Raw genomic sequence first — 20,098 nt, 5'->3', positions numbered from 1 at the left:
CCACTGAAAAAATGGCTTTATTGGTGCAACTGGGCATTTGTGTTCCAACATAATTCCTTGCTTGTGTCAGCCTGTTTGTGATGCCATTCAGGGAACCAATTGAGCTGGCTGAAAAATAACCCCGCTTTGCGGGGAGGAGGAAGGCAATTCATTTTCATCCACATTAGTTTTCAATTCCGTACTAAAAGCCCTACTATCAGATTTCTTGTGTTTTTGAAGCTGCCCTCCGAATAGCTCTGAAATTGAGAGATTCTTTATCTCCAGAAGTTGGCCCAACAATTCAGTCTGCCTGGTGGCAGTGCAGCCATGTCATATCCCCTTTCAGCAAGTCCAGAAGGACAACACAAAACCTCCAAAAAGGCATGATTTGGACTGGAAAAAATTTACAGCTCTGGAAGAGACACCCTATTTTTTGGGTACTATTTCAGCTCAAGACTGCACCACTAACAATTTTTTTCACTGAAAGTCATACTCTTTATTAGCTGTCTTGATGAAGGTCAGACTTCAATTTATCTTGAAAACTTTCCCTTCTGAAACAATCCTATTACACTGACTAGTAAGTTTCTGTGGTTTTGGAACAACTGAAGCTAACCAGAGTACAGGTGTTTATCAGCTGACTTGCAATTGTGAAACTCACTTCTGAAGAGAACCGGGTAACAAACACCATGTTGTCCTCAGGAATGAAATGAGAGGCCTAATTCTTCAATAGCCTCCCTCTGATAACATCAGAAAGCTAAGTGGTATGTGAAAGTACGACAAACAACGAGGAACAAAAGGAGAAATAAAAATGGTGCGTATTTCCAACAATTTCTATGTTGCTGAAATACAAGAAGAAACAAGATTTAAACATTAATGTCAACTTTTTAGTTTCAGTTTACATTTAGATGCAAGCAAGAAAACAAAAAATGTACTTTTGGTGCCATGCTTTTATTTAAATGAAAGGAAAAAACTACACTGTACCACATAAGTAGCAATGACAATATTTTACAGCACAGCATTTGAAAAAATATGGAAGCTATGCTCCATAGAAGTGGACAAGTAAGCACACAATACACTGTACATTTTTCAACAGTGCCCATTAAATCATAATTAAATAGCTGAATTTGGCTTTAAACAGCCAAATAATAAAAACTAACAGTCATACTAACATTTAAAAAAAAAATTTCAGTAGCTATTATGACTGTTAGAATATGAAATTTTGCTCCAAAAAACTAAGACGAGAGTTTGGCAATTCAGTCGTAGCAACAATACCCCTGATGAAAGCACCAGTGTGTTCTGCAAAGGTCAGTGATAAATACTGGCCTTTATGGAAAGCCTCCTGTGTTGGTTTTTTTCTTTTTTTTTTTTTTCTTTTTTTAAACATGATCCCAACCAAAGATCCACTGTAATTAGAAAATTTGCAGGCTTAAAAAGGAAAAGCATACCTAGCTTTACTTTTCCTGTATTAAGTAAAACTTTATACTGCGAGCAATGAAACTTTCAACTGCATTATTCACATTCTACTTTTAGACACTGCACAAATCTTTAACCTGTTGACAAATGTAAATTTCATAGTACATTCAGATATATTTAAAACGACTCGAAGAATTCCTGTCATGTATTTAAGCTCACTTTGATTAGATTGATGCGTGTGTCTTTACGGTGTTGCAAATCTTCAGTTAATCACAGTACAGATTTTAGAAATAAAAAGCCTCTCATGATAAAACTTCTTTTGAAGTTTTTCACCACGTGTGTATCAGTTAATTCCAACCTCCTGGTTTCTTGAATCACTGTGTATTATACACAGTTTCATATTGTTATTCAGGATGTTCCTACAACAGTATTGGTAGGAACTGTCTAACAGGCAGAATGTGCAAACCCTCTTTCCCCTTTTTTTAATATTATTTATATCTTATATACACAATATGTATACACTTGAAATATAAGAGTTACATATCCTGGTGATAAACATGCAAACAGTAGGAATCAGCTAACCACAAATAGTTTTGAGCCACATACATATTAAACATGTATTTTAAAGTGTTTTTTCTTTTTTTTTTTACAGTTTTAACAAATATACATAAATATAAGAACATAAATTACAGTAAAACTGACAGCATTTTTGAGAAAATGTTTATAACTCAGATGCATTGATGCCTAAGGCCTTATAATAATTTAAAAAAGTACTGTTCTAAACTGTTAATGACATCTCATTCCTGTGCATCTTTTCTATAAGTAAATGAGTACATCATAGTAGTGAGGCATAGTTTCTCTCAAAGCAGTTTAATGAGAGAAATATGAACGTAGTTTTAGTCTCCCCATGAAACAGAATGGACTACATACTTATAGCACAATACTGTCTTATGTTAATGTAGTTGTCACAACACTGAAACAGAACAGAATCACAAATCATTCAAGTCTTTTCCTGAGAATGAGATTTTTTTCCCCCAACAAATCCTCTGGTGTACATTATCAAAATAGCCACAGATTTAGGGGAGGCTTCAAGTTTGTAGTGGTTTTTTTTTTTGTTTGTTTCAGAACAGTGCTATGTTAAAAGCAAATTATAAAAGAAAAAAACACTGAAACGAAATAGTGATCTATAAAATAATCGAACACTGTTTTGAAATAAAATGCAGCCCTTTATAAATAATACTGAAATATGCCTAGGGTTTGTTTTTGTAAATGGTCATATTATAAATTTATTGAAATGTCATTTAGGCTTTTTTGCCATATGTATTTAAACTTGCTAAGTGTCACAAGACATAATCTGTTAGGTTGCATCAAAAAAAAAATTTACTAAGACACACCGAAAATTCTTATCAGATGTCAGTTCCCTAGAAAATTGATTTAAGTTTCAGCTGGCAGATCTGAAGGCAGGAAGAACAGACAGTGGCCTGGATCTTAAAAATCAATGGGAAGATACATGACTTCTGAAAGATCTGTGACTTAGTGAATTCTGTGATTCTTCTGAATATTTTTAGTGTTCTGTCAGGCAAACATCAGGGATCTAGTTCTGAATGTTTCACAATTTCCTATTTCTTCCTTGGAGAAGCCGTACCTGACCGTGTGCATGCTCTTCATCCGGAAGAGTGCAAAACAATTCACATTTGCTAAACTGTTTTAGAGGTCTACCAAATCTTTTTGCTTCGCATTCCAATGTATTATGAACATACACACGGTCAGTCATTACATTTCAGATGGTAACTTACTGAAACAGGAATAATTGAATCACCTAACTATACCCTGAGTTGTTAAATAATGAATTTGAAGGAAACTTCAAGCAGTTAAAAGCTTTTTCCTTTACTGTATAGTCTATAAGCAAATCAGTATTATTTAACTGAAAAAGAATTGTAAATACTCAGGGAAATGAATCTTGATTTTGTTACAGCACGCAATAAGGATCTTGCAGAACAGACCCATTCAGCTGTTCTTCAGTGACATACAACTTATTTAGTCTTTACGGTAAGTCAGTATGCAAAGTTCAATGGTATTGAGAATATTAGGAAGTATTTCTTTAGTGAAAGAAAAAATATTTCAAGACAAGCACAAATACTAACACATAAGGCAACAGATGTAAAAAAAAAATGTAGTTTGAGTCACTAAAGATGAACATTCAGTGCTTCAGTGTATCTAATCAAAATACAGAGCAAATATACTCTATATATTGCATTAGCACATACAAATCTCCACACGAGTCAAACATTTCTGTAATCACTCACAATTAGTCACCTAAGCGATAATCTTCTGCACTCCTAAACACTGTGTTTACATTCCAGTTGGACATGATAATAGAACTTGGTGTCCAGTTTTAAGTCTTGTTGGCAACTAGAAATCTATTTCCTATAGGCAGTAAAGATGAAGTGCAAGTTTATCGTAATTGTCTGAAGCAAATTTTTTCCCATCTACTATGCCTTGGTGGGTAAAAGTTTCTTAGGAGTTACTGGTCTCTTGGTTTGCCACAAATGGCTGTGAATGGTAATTGCATCAACACTGGCAGACAAAGTTTTAGCAGGTATGTGACTGAACTGCTTCCTGTCAGAGTTGTATTTATACAGTCCCTCTATCATTTTCTTTGTGATAGACTTGGGACCGATTCCCGTCAACTTATTGATTTCTTCAGTATCAGGGCAGTATGTATACAGAGATCTGAACTGGCAGCCTGAATCCCGGAACAAGATTAAGAAATTATTGGCATCGGATTTTTCCATTTCCTTTAAAAGAAAGAAAGAAAAAGATTCACAATATGAATTTTGCATTGTAGTTAGAAAATACTCAAAATCATTGGATTGTCATTTTGAACTTGTTTTCTATCTGAGCTGAAACTTATGTCTAACTCCACTAAAAGGCCTTATTTTCAATCATTACAATTTGCTAAGCTTCGCCTGTCTAAATTTTGGTAAGGTAGCTATCTTTCTCAAGATTTATTTTTTCAGAACTTTATTTATTTGGACAATTTCAGCTATACTTGTTTAGTTGTACCTCAAGAACAGACATCTTAACAAATTTTTTGTAGATCAAACAAGTTTGGGAACATAAAATTTACTTATGTCTAGATGTGCCTGAAAGATCCCCCAGTGCAAAAATGGGGTTTCAGTCATCCCTAAATCCATTTAAGTTTGGTCAAACCATGAAGTCAGTTGAAATGTATTAAGCAGAAGTTATTTATTAACTGAAATCTTCAGATTCCTATTCCACCCAGCATAACCTCTGTGGGACACGTGCCCTGAACATGTACAGCTTCTAACAAGTTATGTATCTTGCATCCTAGAGTTAAGCATGACCTTTTTACTGCTGTTCTTTCCTGGGATTTTTCGGGGTTATTATGCTCCCAGTTACTTGAACTGAAAGAGGCTGTCTTGATTTCTCACTTGTTATTTTCAAAAAGTAGCTGGAAAGACAGAGAAGGCAGCATCTAGACAGGAATGCAGAAGAATTACAAAGAGAAGAAAGGGCAAGAAACACACTCGAGAAATTTATTTTGGAAAAGGAATTAAATCCAGATTCCAGCTACCTGTTTCTTTGATCTATTTAATCTGTCAAATTAGTCACAGTTGGTAAAAGGAACAGTCCCATTTCTCTCAACCCTCAAACTCCGTGTTATTCCTTTTGCATGGAAACACACTGGTGCCTGAGTCCTCACCCTTACAATATTTGTGCATCTTCAGAAAGGTTTACACCAGCATAAGAGAAAAGGCTGGAAGGCACTTTTCTAAATGTGCCCTACTGCTTGGAAACTGGAGAAAAGCCTAGGAGGGATGTATTTCATTTTTTTCTGTTGAGAGCACTGTGCCTTAGTTCTAAGGGTCACAGTTCGAGAATCCGTATGTACAGGAGGGATATTTTTCATGTTATGGAAAACAAGTTTGTGAGCAAACTATAAAAGTTTGCATATTGAAGCTCCCACATTAAACAAGCAGTAACTATTAATTAACATGTAAATTAATTCAACTTCCTGTGCTGCATGAATTGTTTCTGCAGTGCTAGACAACCTTTCTGTCTACACAGCAAGCAAGTCACAGTTACAGAAGTTACTCAAGGCTTTCAGTAAGAGCTGGCATATTTGTGTGTATACTTGAGTGTCCTCCTAATGCCGGACTGTGGTTTGACGTAGATGTTTATGTTTTTAGGGGAAAAACATCCTTACCTCCAGTATCTTTTTCTTTTGACCTTCATTTACTTTTCCAGCCAAGCAGCAATGTGCCAGCGCATTCTGAATTATGTACTTATTGGATTTAGCACTGGGTTCTTTGAAGAGCTTTGGTCCTACAGAGGAGGAATGACAAATCAGCCAAGTTAATCAATAAGCCAACAAAGAGTTACTTCAAATACTGTGAAGGACTTCTGGTATGGATCTTTTGCATGCATAAAAATACAAATCCAGGAAAAAAATAGAATTAGGCTAGAGACCACAAATTTCACGAACAAGTAAAATGTTGTTCTTTCACCTGTCATTGAATTTGCTTACAGACCTGTCTTTCATTATTAAATCATTATTATTGGCAGTCTTGGTAAATATATTTTCTCTCAGAGGACCTTTTCTATGAATCACAAAACATTTTGCATTTTCTAACTAAAAATTCAGTCATCCAGGAGGGACCAAATTCTTTCTTTTTCTTGTGATTTCAAGGGTGAGAGGTGTAACAATGAAACTGATGCAGTGCTTAGAGAAATCTCTGCTGTTTTAATTTCTGAAATACGTGCATACTTGTATCAAGACCATTTGAAAAAAACAACATGTAAGTACCAATTCCAAGCCCTAGAAAGGAACATAATATACAAGCAATTATCAATTAAATTTAAGATTAAATCTCTGTTTGTCTATGCCTTGGGAAAAAAAAGCCTAGAATCAACACAAAAAAGCTGTATGAAATCCAAATGACAGAGTGAAGATACTGAAATGTGTGAACAAAAAGCCTTCTGTTCGATTCACAAAACTGTATATTCCTTCATTTAAAAATAAGCTCTACATAATAATCATTAAAAGATGACCTTCGACACTATGAGTCTTCATGAGAAAACTCAGCAAGAGCACCCAGGCAAAGTCTTGCTGTCCTTCCTGCAATTTAATTTGACATGCATGTGGCACACACTGACACAAACTGACTGAAGTTTCATGGTTTAAAAACAGGTAAGTACTTTCTGATTTTCAGAAGGACCACTTTGCCTTTCCAGACTGTAGTCCTTTCAGCAGAAAGGAGCCAAGATTATTTTCAAAACAAACATTTTCCAGTACAGACAGAGCTGTGCAGGCCCATCAATCAAATCTAATCTCCCTAAAAGTTTATCAAAAATACCTAACGTTATTTTACTCTTTACCAAACAAAGTGGTATTAGGTGGGCAAAACCAGACCTTTTATAATCCTGATGATGCAAGGTCTTTGCAGTATCACATGCTGTATGTTTGGAGAAAAAGGATGAAGATACCATTACTATCTGATTCATAATATAACAAAGAATTAGAAGTCAGATTGTAAAGTTTTTAATAAACAATAAAAGATCTGTTTGGAAACAAAGGGTGCAGAATATTTAAATTCACATTGCTAAGGAGAGGTTTTTCCTGTTGCAATTTAGTTTTTGCTTTTTGTAATTCTATTCTAATTTGAGCTTTAATTTCAAGTCTTCTTGGCTCTCTATAGAGACTACTGAAGTGCACAGTGACCTGTGAGCCCATTTGCTGTTCTGAGCCTAACTGCAGTTTATTCTGGTTATCACAAATGCTATTGAGTCAGTACTTTCATTTTGGATTTAACATTTTAACCTCGTATTATTACCATCTATTTTAAAAGAGATGAAAGTAACATTTCTATGAAAGCATCCTCAATCAAGTTTTAGGAAACCAACTAAAGATAACTGAAAACTTCTAGTGCATAGAACCACTAATAGCCAAGTACTTAATATTGTTGTCACTGACCTGTGTATTCTGTAGCAGAGGCAACTGAAGAAGTTGTAGATGCATTTTCCCAATCTTTTTCTCCATTACGACTACCACAGCGACTTGGAGATAAGAATCCTTCCACGGACTCAGACCTAAACATTAATTTTAAAATCTATTAAAAAAAATGTACAATGTTTGGCAAAGCCGCCGCCTAATATGAAAGGAAGGCAAACTGTACTAAGATAGAGAACAATGATTTGAATTGTAGACTATATACTTACATGCACAATATTTACAGAAGAAATTAACAGATAACTGAGTTCATGTTCTGTATAAAGTATTCTGAGTGATGTAAGAAGTTGGTACTTTGGTGAGGTGGATCTTCTGAGGGACAAAAACCTAATAGATACTCTAGGCTATGGAATATTATTACTAAGTGAGAATTCGGGTTACTTTTGCATTGGTACTAGCAAAACAAGGTTATCTCATGTAGCAAACAAACGCTAGAATGATGAATATGACAAACATTTAATTAATTTATACTTATCATTACAACAATTGGCAGTTACAACTGCTGTATTTAAGACAGCAAAACAATTTCCTTTTTAATTTTTGTTTTCACAAGCAGTAACTTCTGGTGCTGTAATTCTTCAGGCTGTGTCTGCACTGAAACATTAATAGTTTTGCACTTAAACATCTAAGTAAGGTTGTCATGTTTTCTTAAATTAAAGTTTTTTTGATTGTGGCTACTGCAAAAGCCAGTCAAATTTTCAGCTTGGAATGAAAACGTAAAGTGAGAAGGAAAGCACTACTAGCAAAAAATAAGGAAAATTGGTGGTATTATAGTAACGTTTATCTGCACGTTAACTTCCAGTAAAATCTGCAATAGATGAAAATTCAATATGAAAATTCACCTTTTGTGATTAGCACCTGCATGAAGGAGAGCTCAAAGGTATCACTGAAATTCACTCAGTGTGATCATCAAAAGACAAGTCTGATGCAAGGAAAAGGTGAAAGTATGGGTCTGGAAAGATCCTGAAAATTCTTTCAACTCTGTTACTTTCAGCAATTTGTACGAAATTTTATCATAAATCAAATCCAAAGCCAGAGCAAGATGTACTGTTCATTACAAACATTGTACAGCATTGTACAACTAAAACTACACAGAGAGGGGTCATCTTCTGTAAAGTCTGTGTAGATAAGCTACATCAAGCCTTTTTTAATAGCTAATACAGCTGGAAGAAATCCTTCTCAAAACTGATCATTTTTAATAGATGACAAGAGATGTTAGGATACTTGGATCATTTCATTAAAGTTTCTTTTGTAATAACTAGAAAGTCTGCTGTCAAGACATCAAAGAAACTGAAAAGTCAACTGAAACCAGCTGCAGGCATGTCAAGAGTTGATGAGTGATGCATAGTGGCCATAAAAACATGACACGTGGTATCGCAACGTGTAGTACTTCTCATCAAATCTCTTTTCCTAGTTTGACTTTCTTCCCTGTTTCTTTTCTGTAAGAAAATATTTCTCTGAATATAAGTAGTTAAACAAAAATCATAATTTTCCTCTGAATTATAATACAGATTTTGTATGTAAAATTAAGATTTCTCAGTTATTTTTATAAATTTTTTATTTATTTTCTTTCTTTTATTTCTTTTTTAATGCAAAATACATTCAGGTGTTTGGAAAAGGCTGAAGTCCTAGTCTAGAAATTTAGTATTTCCCTGTACGACTGCTAGGGGGAAAAAAAAAAAAACACAACAGAAAAGAAGCTTCTATGTTAAAAAAGAAAAGCAGCTATGTAGCTGCACGTACCATCCAGGTTTAACAAAACATCCAGAAGTTGAGACTTAAACACAAGCAGGTGAATTAAGAGACTGTGTCAATAGTGTTTTGTTTCGACCTCATTTATAGCTGCCCAACTGGTTTACTCGGTAAAATTTGTGAAACAAATGATCATGGCTTGGTCCCCTAATGCCTGACAGCGGAAACAATCAACATCTCGAATCAGGGAAACATACCTGTTCTTCGTGCGCACAACATATACACGACCTCTTTAAAATTCATGCTAGTTTTACATAGCTGATTATCAAATTTTATTAAATGAAATAGTTATTGTAGCTTTACCTTGGTGTTCTCTTGCCTGACTGCACACTCTCATTGTCCCCTGTATTCAGCGATGCCAATGAAAGACTAGATACTGAAAAAACACGATAAAGCTGTGAACCTGGATAAAAACAAAGTTAAGTCTTACAAACTACGCAAGTATTAGAGTCTGTTCATTAGACCCAACACCAGCATCAGAAAGTTGGTAAGAGCTTTGATATAAGGGACTCTTACACCCGTACATGATATACCTGCATGCATATGGGGTGCACACTTCATCTAAACACTTGCTGACACCCAGCCATTTACAGCCACCTGGGATGGTCTCAGATTCAGCATGAATGTGAAGCATGGGCATGGGAATATTGGCACTATGCAAATCACAGAATGCAATCAAAGTTAGTAAGTTCTCATAGAAAAGAGCTTAAGAGACTTAATTTAGAGCTTGGGATGGATTCTTGGAAGGTATTAAGGCAATACTTCAAATTACACTGGAAGATGGCAGGAAGCAGCTAGAGAAAATGCAGCAGAAGAACAAGGCTACACCATGCTGTAACAAAAAGGATCACTGAGCAGTCTAGTTATTTCTTTCTAACTGTAAATTGGCAATACTTCTTCCAATCACTACTGCAGTTAGGTGATATCTAAAAGAATGCTAAATTGTTACACGTGATTAGTGTTGCTACATTTGTAACTACATATGTAGTAGGTAAGTGAGCGAAACAGAAAAAAACATGAAATATACAAGTAACTTCTAATTTTGTCTGTATTAAGTGGGAGTTTAAGTACTCTTAATAATCGTCATTTTATTTATTGATCTCCTATCTCCCAATTTTTATTTATTTTAGCTCTACAGGTGCAAGAAGAGATTACTGAAGAATACACGGGTACGCATGAAACCTGCAACACACATCGGTGCTTCCACTGAGTTTTCATACAGCTAACCTTTTTGTTTGTTGATATATGCATGCATGCATAGCAGGTAAGTGACATTCATCTTTTCTGTTGGCAAATTTTGCTTTCCAGTCTGGTCACGTGCAGTTCCATTTAGCACAAGACACTAATAAATGCACGTGCTTGTTAGTACCAAAAACCAAGCTGGTGTTTTAGCATGAACAGACTCTCTTTCCACATGAACATTTGTTACCTGGTGGACCTTTGATTGGCGTCTTAGGTGATTCAATATGATCTCTATGAATAGATTTTGGACGTGGCTTTTTTTGTTTGATTGAGAGGGAACGTGGCTTTATGACAGTATCCATTTCTTCCATAAGCTTTAGTTGTTTCCTTCTCATATATTCCTGCTTAATAAATTCTCGCCGTGCTCGTTCATCCTCCTTCTTCTGACGTTCTTCTTCTGTTCTGCGTCTAAAAAAATAATCAAATAAATTTAGCAGTAGAAACTCTCCAAATTAACAGGTTTAGCTAGCACAGTGAGGACAGCACAGGCATCAGATTTTTGGAACTTTAGTGTTCTAGGACATTAGTAAGACGAACTTGCTTGTTTTACAATTTTCAGACAGTTTAAATTTTTCGGGATACCGTTACTAGTGAAATAAAAGCTATGTTTATTAGCTTGGCTGCTGTAACTGAGCGAGGATTGTGCAGGTGTGCAGAAAGAAGCCGAAAGTGATACGGTCTCCCTCAGAATACAAAGCGCAGGGTGGGGTAGTGCTCTGAGGAGCTTCACTCAGGCCACCAGGGTTCCTACATTGAGCCTGAGCTACACTGATGCCACCTGCTCATTTTGCAGGACCAGCTGACATGTGTCTTCAGCTGCGCTCCTTAGCACATCTGGCTATAGGATTAAGTATCCTGGATATTAAGATGCAATTTTTTGACACGGAAGTTACATTTTTAACTAAACCAGACATTTTTATGTTCCCTGTTACTGATCATTTTGGATCAGGACATGTAGTTTTACCTTGTCTCTTCCTTCTTATGTTCTAGTTCTGCTTCCAGCTGCTGCTTTCGAAGCAGAGTCTCTCTTTCCCTTCTCAAACGCTTCTCCAATAATGCTGCTCGTTTCATTGCCATATCATTTTCTGCCTTTTGATCATCCTAGCAGCAACAGTATTTGAAGGAAAAGGACCCAAAAATATTAAGATCTCTGAATTCAGCAACTGATTTTGCCAACTCATTACACACTTAATTCTGTACACTGGGTTGCAATATCCTAACATACTTGTGCAGTATTTGAAATAAGTTTATTTTCCCAAATACCAACTTCAAAAGGGAGTCTTGGAAGACTCTACTTCCTTAGCCAGCCAAGAGAGGGAAAAAGGCTCTCCAACATGCAACTCGAGACATTCAACATTTAAAAAAAATGCAGACCGTTATGTACTTCAAAAACCTTTAGTGAAATTTGAGGGTGGGATGGAGAAGTGAGGCTGAGATGTGAGCATGTTTAATTGAGGTCACCAAAGCTTATGTTAAAAATAAGCCTACATTCAGCAGGTGTCTTCCTCACCAAAAACTCCGAACGCTCTTCCACAACTATGACTGGAAACGGATACTCTCACATGCTCAGAATTGCAGTATGGTAGTATCTCACCACTCTTATGATGACAAATTAATCATCAAGTGCAAAATATATGCTTGTACATTTAGAGTTGCAGAATCATCTGCTTTGACTTCAATGGATAGTCATCACTGAAACCCTTATCTGAATTAAGAAGTTCCCTTTCAAAGGCAGCTTAATAGCAGACATACACATCCACTAGTTCTCTTACCTTAAAAAAGAATCCACAACACACTTTCTGGTCATCCTCAAATTGTTCTCTATCACTCTCACCTTCATATTTCTCAACAGATACATCAGTTTTTTCTGGTGGCTTCAAATCTGATAAGGAAACTTCAATTAAGTTAGCTGTTTTGGGAGCTGGTGTTGGTAAAATCGGTTGGCTTAGCTGATCTTCATTAGGGGTGAGGCAGACAGTTTCTGTGATAGGCTGAGATAATACTTCAGAAACATTAGATTCAATAGGCTTAATCTCCTTTTCCTCCAACTTCTGTTCACACTGTTTCAGCAATTTTGGTCCTTCTTCTTTTGCTACCTCTTCTGTAGGCTTGACTTCCTTCAAAAGATTTCCCCTTAACTGAGGTTCACCTATATGTTCGCCATCATCTCCAAAACAAACAAAAGATCTAGTCTGAATGGGAACCTGACTTGGAGAAAATCTCCTCAAACGGGGAAGACTATCCACAGACCGCGGAGCAGTCAAGGTACGGTTTAGAGGTGTTATTTTCAGTTCATTTGGCCTAGGAGTCCTTTGCATTTTAATGTGAAAAGAGGCATTCTTCCTGTTGGAAGACTGCGGAGATTGATGTGTAGAGCGAGGAGATTCCTGTGAGAAAGGTGCAATAGGAGATGGAGTTCCCATTTGCCTTGATGAAGACTTAAAGTCCCGAATCTGCTTCTGAGGAGAAGGCTGAGGAGGAGAAATAACCCAAGCCTGTTGCTCTCTCATCTGCATCAACATCTCCTGTTGAAGGGATAGACGTTGCATTTCTTGTTGTAGAAAGTGCAAGGAAGAGTTTAGTTTTTCAATGGATTTTGTATATTCTAAGATATCTCCTTCATTAAAATTTTCTTCTGAGGGGCTTGCTAAATTCCATTGCTTTTCAGCATCCATAGGAGTAGCAGGAGATTTTGACCATTTGCTGTGAGAATTTTCAGGGTTTTCTTTTAATAATTCTGAAGTCTTACTAGTTTGTTCATCTGATTTTTGAGTGTCTTTTTCTTTCAACCGACTACTGTCAGTGAATACCTTCTCATCTTCAGCTCCCGCTGCTTCTTCTCGGAGAGGTGATACTCCATCACCTTTCTTTTTCACGACATTAAGAAATGCCGTTCTTCCCATTTTCTGCCGCTGCTTAGTGAATGCAGCTTCAACTTTCTTCTTTTGTGCTTCAATGGCTCGCCTCTTTTCCTCTAGCTTCATCCTAAGATGTACCATTTCAGAAGCCAGTAACTGTGTCGTGTCTCTTCCGTGAGGGACAGATGCCTCCTCAGGAATATGAGTCCAAGCAACCACATGAGGGATGTTCAGCTCAGAACCTTCCGGTGTCGTTTTCTGAGAACTGCTTCCACTGCTTCTACTATCTGTGTGATTCAGCTTCCTGAATTTCTGCTCTGCAAAGCTAGTCATTTTAACCCCGGAACTTGAAGAAGCACTGCTGCCTGCCTGTGATTTAGTACTTACTGAGCTGGGGCAGGGACTTAATTGATCTCTGTGATTGCCAGCTCGCACGTCATAATCCTGGAGAAATTTAGATGGTTCTTCCATGTCAGAGTCCATGCTTACAGTATAATCTCTCAAAGAAGAGTCTTCATCCATCGTCTCTGGAATATCTTCTGAAGGGACATGTATTCCAGTATCTACTTCTGTATTGTCAGTCACAGGACTCAGAGCACCTTTTGTGTCTGTAATTATGTCAGGGGTAGACTGATTCGGTTTGATGTTTGAATTCAAGATGCTCATTTCCTGATTGTGAAGAAAGAACCCGTTTGTAATTTGGTCTGGTTGGATAACTCTGGGAGATTTTTCTGTGTCATGAATGATCTGCAAAGCCTCTTCAATGCTTGGTGTCTCAATCTGATTGCCAAAATCATCCAGAACTGCCCTGTTTTGCAAAGCTCCGTTTGGAAACCTGTAGTGGCTGCTCTCATTGGCATTTTTTTTATTTGTGTTAAGAGACTGATTGGCCTTTGTGTCTTTATGAGCTATCGTGTCCTTTTCCTCTTCAATATCTTGGTTTTCCTCTTCTCCATTTACTGGTTTGAAGGACAGATTTTTTCTAATATGTTTGGGCACGCGGTTGATGTTTTGTGTAAGGCCTTCATTGCTTACAGATCTAGTAATTCCTCTGTTCGGAGTAGATACCGGAATGCTTTTTTCTTTGTCAAAAGAAATGTCAAATGAAACTCCATGTAATGATGACCTAATAGAGAGGAGAATAAAGGAAATAACTGAACAACTCATGATTAATAATAATGAAATATTCACATTTGGTTTTAAAATTATTTTAAGACTGTAGTGTTAAAGGCACTGTTAGGTGTATTGTATTTTGCCTAGCTTCAAATATAATATAATAATATAATATATAAACACACACATATTTTTATATCTATTTAATAACTAGATATAAACATCATTAAATAAATGCACAATAAAATAGAATATAACAACATTTTCTTCAGAGATAGCCAATGCTTATTACTTTGGGATAAATTCTGGGCATTTTAGGAATATAAGAATTACCATACTAGATCAGAAAAAATGTGAAAAGAGACACAACTATACTTACTAAATAACCCAGCACTACAACCTCCTAAAATTTTAACTTTAGTTTACACCCTACAGATTAAGAGTTTATGACCAGTCTAACTGAAAAATTCAGCCTGATTGTTCTTACTATCCACAAAATAATGCGAGTTCAAATACTACTGAGCTCATTAGCCATGTTACTCTTACCATTTCTAGTTGATTGTGATGAGTAAATGTGAACATATTTAATGTCAACAATTCAAATATCTCAAATATACTTCATTTCAACGTAAAAAATAGATGATTTATTTCTGAAGTTTGTTTCTTATCACAGAGTTCTTAATCCACGATAGTTTTCTCTTTTTCTACTTTTGCAAGTCACTTACAAGAACTCTCATTACAGGATTCTGAAAATCCAAACTACAATGGAGCATTTATTACTATTTACAACCAATAAATAATCATTTTTTAACCAACTCATATGGTAAGACTACTTACCTTTTTTCTTTGGGCCATGTCCCTACATACCCATCCACGTAAGACATTGATGAAGACCTTCTGATGACTCCTAAGTGAAATTAAAATAGAACCAAAGGTAACTGCTATGAAAAATGATTTTAACATGACTTTCTGTTGCTTTAACAAATTAGTTTGCTTCACTATTTAAAACATTACAGTGGCAAAATAAGTGTTTTTATACTGAGAATACAAGTAGATGACCTGAGTCAATTTAATCCTGAATATATATTATATACCTCATCCCTCAAAGAATTTACCATCGATTAAAATATACTACAAATACTACTAAAATATACTACAAATACTTATAATCCATATTCCACATAATCAAAACAGAAGTCAAATTAAAAAAAATATACGCAAGAGGTATGAACACAAACTTCCCATTTGTATATTTTACAAATTACAGAACTCATTCATTAGCCTTTCATGTAACGCTCTCCCAGCAATTTCTGCATAAATAATGTTTGAATAAATATAAGCAAGGCAGCAATTTACTCAGAAGATGACACCTTGTGTCATTGCCTCTTCCAGCCATTTGTAAATTGTTACCTGGAACAGATGAATAAGGCTGCTGGGGTGTATGCAGCTGATGAGATGGTGTATAAGTTGGACTTCCCAATCTATAAAGCAAGAGACATTAAGTTAGAAGTAATATATCAAAAGCCACATTACAAAAGGGCAACCAAACTTCATCTCCTGGGCCAACACAAAACCAGATTTTTTTTTTTTGTGACAGGGAAGAAAGTGAGCTGTAATTCTCTTCTTGAAATATTAGTTTATCAACTAAAAAGAGAACAATATTATTAACTTTAACTGGACCTAATGCATATAGACCAAAAAGGCAAAAAGGTATTTCTCCTACACAAACAGCCACAGAGCAGCGTGAGTTTTATTAAGACACTTGTCTCCTGATTTATTTCATGTAAATGTCATTATTAGAAGATCCCCATTTTTAGGTTTGATTTTAGCAAAACCCCCAAACATAAACATGAACGAAATGAGGCAGTTGGTACTGGCCTCAAAACTGAGTGACTGCAGCTAATATCACACACTTTTCATCCATCTCTTTTTCCAGTTGCTTAGTCTGAAACTTCTGCTTTATGTCTGGACTGCAATATACTCTAGAAGTGGATGAAGGAGAATTTTTGATAGACACTTTATAAAACACGAAAGTTATATTCACTACTAAAACAGTAATTACAAAGATTTCCTCTGTTTCTACTTAAAACTGATACTTTTTTTTTGGTTCATAGAGAAAGTCTGCAATAGACTAGCTGTGGTAATCCAGAACAGGATTAACATAATTCAATGTTTTGATCATGGTGCTTCAGGATCAGAACAAAGAAACATGGATAAAGATGCCTGCATTTGTACATAAAACACTTCTAAAGACGCCAGACTTCAAAATCAAGCCAGATTAAATCCTTTTATGTTTTGAATTTCAATCACTGAGATGAAGAGGACACTACCAAACTCCCTTTTTCAAACAGTAATTTTCAAAATATTTGTTTAGCGCTTTTATCGTTTGTTTATTTGTCAAGAGCACGGATAAATGCACGGCTAATGGCTATGGATTGGGGATTTTTTTTACACAGTCAAGGCTACAGATAGACTTCTCTTGTGATGTTGTCCAGCATTTACCTAATGACTTTACGTTTAAAGAAAACCTTCTCTACAGTGATCACTACAGCACAAGAATAAGTATAGCACAGAACTCTGTTTCTTTAGTTTAATTGTTTTTAAGCGTAACTGATATATGAATTATTATCTTCATAGAACTTCTAAAAGATAAGTCACTGAAGTGTTGTTCATGAAGGGCTCTTAAAGGAGGACATCAGGTTGGAAGCCACATACAAATAGTGATTTTTACGGCAAACCTTTCTTTGTTCTACAGGACAGTCATAGTTACAAGCCCTTTGTGGACTGCTTGCAGTGGCTTTGCAAGGTGTGAATGGCCTTGGGAACCCCTGTTCCAAAAGATACCTTCAAAACTACTGTTTCTTGTTCTCCTGGCTTATATGCTCAGTTTATACTAAAAATAACTTCATTGTCTACATGGGAAATACTTCAGAAACACACAGGAAAAAGAGACTCAGAATCACAGCATTTAACGATAGTAAAAAAATATTATTTCCTGGTTGAAGTCAGCAGGGATTCCTAATACTGAAAATAATCCCACCAAATCCCAAAACCAGCCAAACACCACCCTCCCCACCACCGCAAAAAAAAAATAATCCAAAAACAAGAGAAAAGGTTGAACAGGATTTGCAAACAACAATTTGCTGAATATCCAATTAAAATGTAAATTTTACTCTTCTCCTCTGTGTCAGTTCAGATACAATCAAGAAACCTTTGCCCCTAAATTATAAATACGATGCAGTGCTACCCCTCATCCACTACGTTCAGATCAGATCCCTTTCTTCACCCTGTCAAAAGAAAGATTTGAAAGGCGGCCTAACATGCAATTTCTGCCTCTTATCAAATGTATGATCAGCCACAGAACACAAGGGAAACAGGATGTTTTTATATTGCTTCCAAATCTGTAACAGTAATACTAAAAATAATGTTTCACATATACTTACAAAAAATACAAATAATGCACAACATAATTTAATAAAGCAGTTAGCTTTCCATTCTTGATGCTCACAAAACTTAGGTTTTAGTTCATCATAGCCTAAGTATTTATTTTTACTTATTTGACCTTCATGGTACTTAAGTAACATAACAAGCTCAAACTAAAGCCATCACTCAATCATTTTCTTGCTGTTATCTTAGTTTACACTCTTTATCATTTTCGGAAAATTTGCTGTGAATTCTGTAAAAATAGCTCTTTCAGAGCAGACTTGGTCAGCAGCCCCACATGAAATTGAAGAGGACAAGAAGGCCATGTGACACGTCTCTGCTGAATGGTTAAGGGTTGTTCTGTAAACTGGTAAGAAAACAGGTGCTGTCCAAGTGGCAAACATCAACTGTACAAACATGAACATGGTGCCTGCCATGCAACGGGGCAGTGGTGAAAACAGCTGAACTATGAGATCTTCCACAAAATTCTACAGATTATATTTGGTAACTCAATCCTTGAGCATTGCAAAAAGGCAACAAAACTACATAAAAATCCGTGTTTGATTTTGAATAGAAAGGAGAAGATTGTACTAGTACTAGAAACTAGCACTGTTTCAGTACTAGCAATTCTCTGACATTACCTGGCTACAAAGTCAGAACCAGATGGGCCATCCACATAACTTCTTCTGTTAGCACTCAAGCTGTGAGCAGAAGCTGCATCTTTTGCAGGTTCGGCTGCCAGGAAGAACAAAGGTATTATAGTTCAGCATTCAGTTAAAAGCCATAGTAGAAAAGCCATCTGGAATAATCTCAAGTAATGATTTCCAAAGATTTAAAGAATTTTCAATGGTTCCATTATTTAGATTAAAATCTAGTCACTTCCTTTCAGCTTTACCTCCTCCAAAGTTTCCATATTGGCACTAATTAACAGAATGGAGAATGACAAAAATGACGACAAAATGCAAGGGAAGAAATAATAAAGGAAAAAAAACTGAAAAAGAGCCACAAAATTAAAAGCAGGCAATCTTTTTAGCAAAAATAAATATTCTTCTTCTGGATTAAAGTTTTCTGATAAATTTTTTTCCCCCAAAACTCTTAGACTGACTTTTCAGCAAGAAAATAGTATTTTGGTCATATCCTAAATTAGTTAGCAATATTTAAAAGACTTAAGTCAGATTTGTATGTGCTATAAAGCATATAAATGAAAAAAAGGTATAAAAGGCACAAAATTAAAATCTCTTCCTAGCTTTTGGAGAGACAATCACAGCACTACTGTATGAATGTTTAAGTTACCATGGCTCTGTACTCATTAACAGATCTGAAGGTCTACTTGAAGGGTGGATTTTTAAATTTGAGAATTTACTGACGGAAGACCTTGCCTTTCCACCCAGGTACAAGATGAAATTTTACAATTAACTATTTGTTCATTTTCCCCAGATTTATATTCCTTTCTCTTGTTATCTTCTCAGCAATATAAGCTCTTCAGGCTAAATTCTGTTCTTGGCTCCTTATTATGTTTGTAATCCCTGCCTAGGCTTGTTTAGGTCAGGAAAATTTGCAAGTGATTATTCCACAACAATTTAAATGAGGTTTTTAGTAATAGACCACTAAATCTAATTATGATTTATGAGATGAGATGAAGATTAACACAAGGAAAGAGTACTTTTCTCCTTCTTTAAGGGGATTGTACACCGCCAAATCCTGTTAACTAAAATATTCACTGTATTTGTGAACACAATGGCAATCAGTATACATACATATTAAAAACATGCATATTAAAACTAGTCCTTAAAATAATTACCTTGGGGATGTACAACAACACGAGGTTGCACAAATGATGGCTTCACTACTTCAAACCACCAGAACAATTCTGCCATGAACACCATGTAGTTGCTCTACAAAACAAAAAAAAGAAAAAAAAAAAAGTGGAAAATAAAAAGGAAAAAAAAAAAAAGGAGACATTTCTGTTAAAATGCAAGCCTGCAAATAAATAGATCAAGCAGCATTCAAGATATGTCTCTGCATTTCATGCAGTTTACAATCTCTTCTCTATGGATTTCTTAGAAAATGAGATTAATAACAATGACCTGTAGCACCAACTATCCAATACACACAACTTGATCAGATTATAACTGTTTGGGTTGAAATATTTCATAAATAAGCATATGCTCAGGCCTGATGTCTTGCAGGCAGGGCAAAGAGGTACAGGATGGGTGGAAGAACACGCCTGTCAAACAGATTAGCCATTTCCATAAAAAAAAACAGTGAAAAGACCATTGTTTTG

General features: G+C 35.7%; 1 protein-coding gene across 4 annotated transcripts in view; it reads right to left on the bottom strand.

Moving 5' to 3' along the window:
- Window positions 1-904: 904 nt before the first annotated feature.
- Window positions 905-20,098, bottom strand: part of CAMSAP2 (calmodulin regulated spectrin associated protein family member 2) — an 87,431-nt gene continuing 68,237 nt past the window's right edge. For 2 of the 4 annotated variants that reach the window (XM_086617875.1, XM_086617876.1), the window contains 11 exons: window positions 19,616-19,709; window positions 18,456-18,549; window positions 15,802-15,872; window positions 15,229-15,298; window positions 12,193-14,404; window positions 11,385-11,521; window positions 10,608-10,828; window positions 9,482-9,581; window positions 7,391-7,506; window positions 5,624-5,742; window positions 905-4,190 (listed from right to left, as the gene is read on the bottom strand). In XM_086617875.1, the coding sequence (XP_086474001.1) occupies window positions 3,885-4,190; window positions 5,624-5,742; window positions 7,391-7,506; window positions 9,482-9,581; window positions 10,608-10,828; window positions 11,385-11,521; window positions 12,193-14,404; window positions 15,229-15,298; window positions 15,802-15,872; window positions 18,456-18,549; window positions 19,616-19,709 (3,540 nt within the window). In that variant the 3' untranslated portion in view covers window positions 905-3,884. Of the gene's footprint in view, window positions 4,191-5,623; window positions 5,743-7,390; window positions 7,507-9,481; window positions 9,582-10,607; window positions 10,829-11,384; window positions 11,522-12,192; window positions 14,405-15,228; window positions 15,299-15,801; window positions 15,873-16,151; window positions 16,158-18,455; window positions 18,550-18,709; window positions 18,713-19,615; window positions 19,710-20,098 lie in introns of all 4 variants that reach the window. The other 2 variants (XM_009985693.2, XM_009985692.2) reach the window with 2 other exon arrangements.

Source organism: Tauraco erythrolophus, chromosome 10 (genome assembly GCF_009769465.1).
Source record: "Tauraco erythrolophus isolate bTauEry1 chromosome 10, bTauEry1.pri, whole genome shotgun sequence".
NCBI classification, from domain to species: Eukaryota; Metazoa; Chordata; class Aves; order Musophagiformes; family Musophagidae; genus Tauraco; species Tauraco erythrolophus.
Note: the sequence above shows the minus strand (reverse complement) of the source record. Positions and strands in the feature narration are given on the sequence as shown.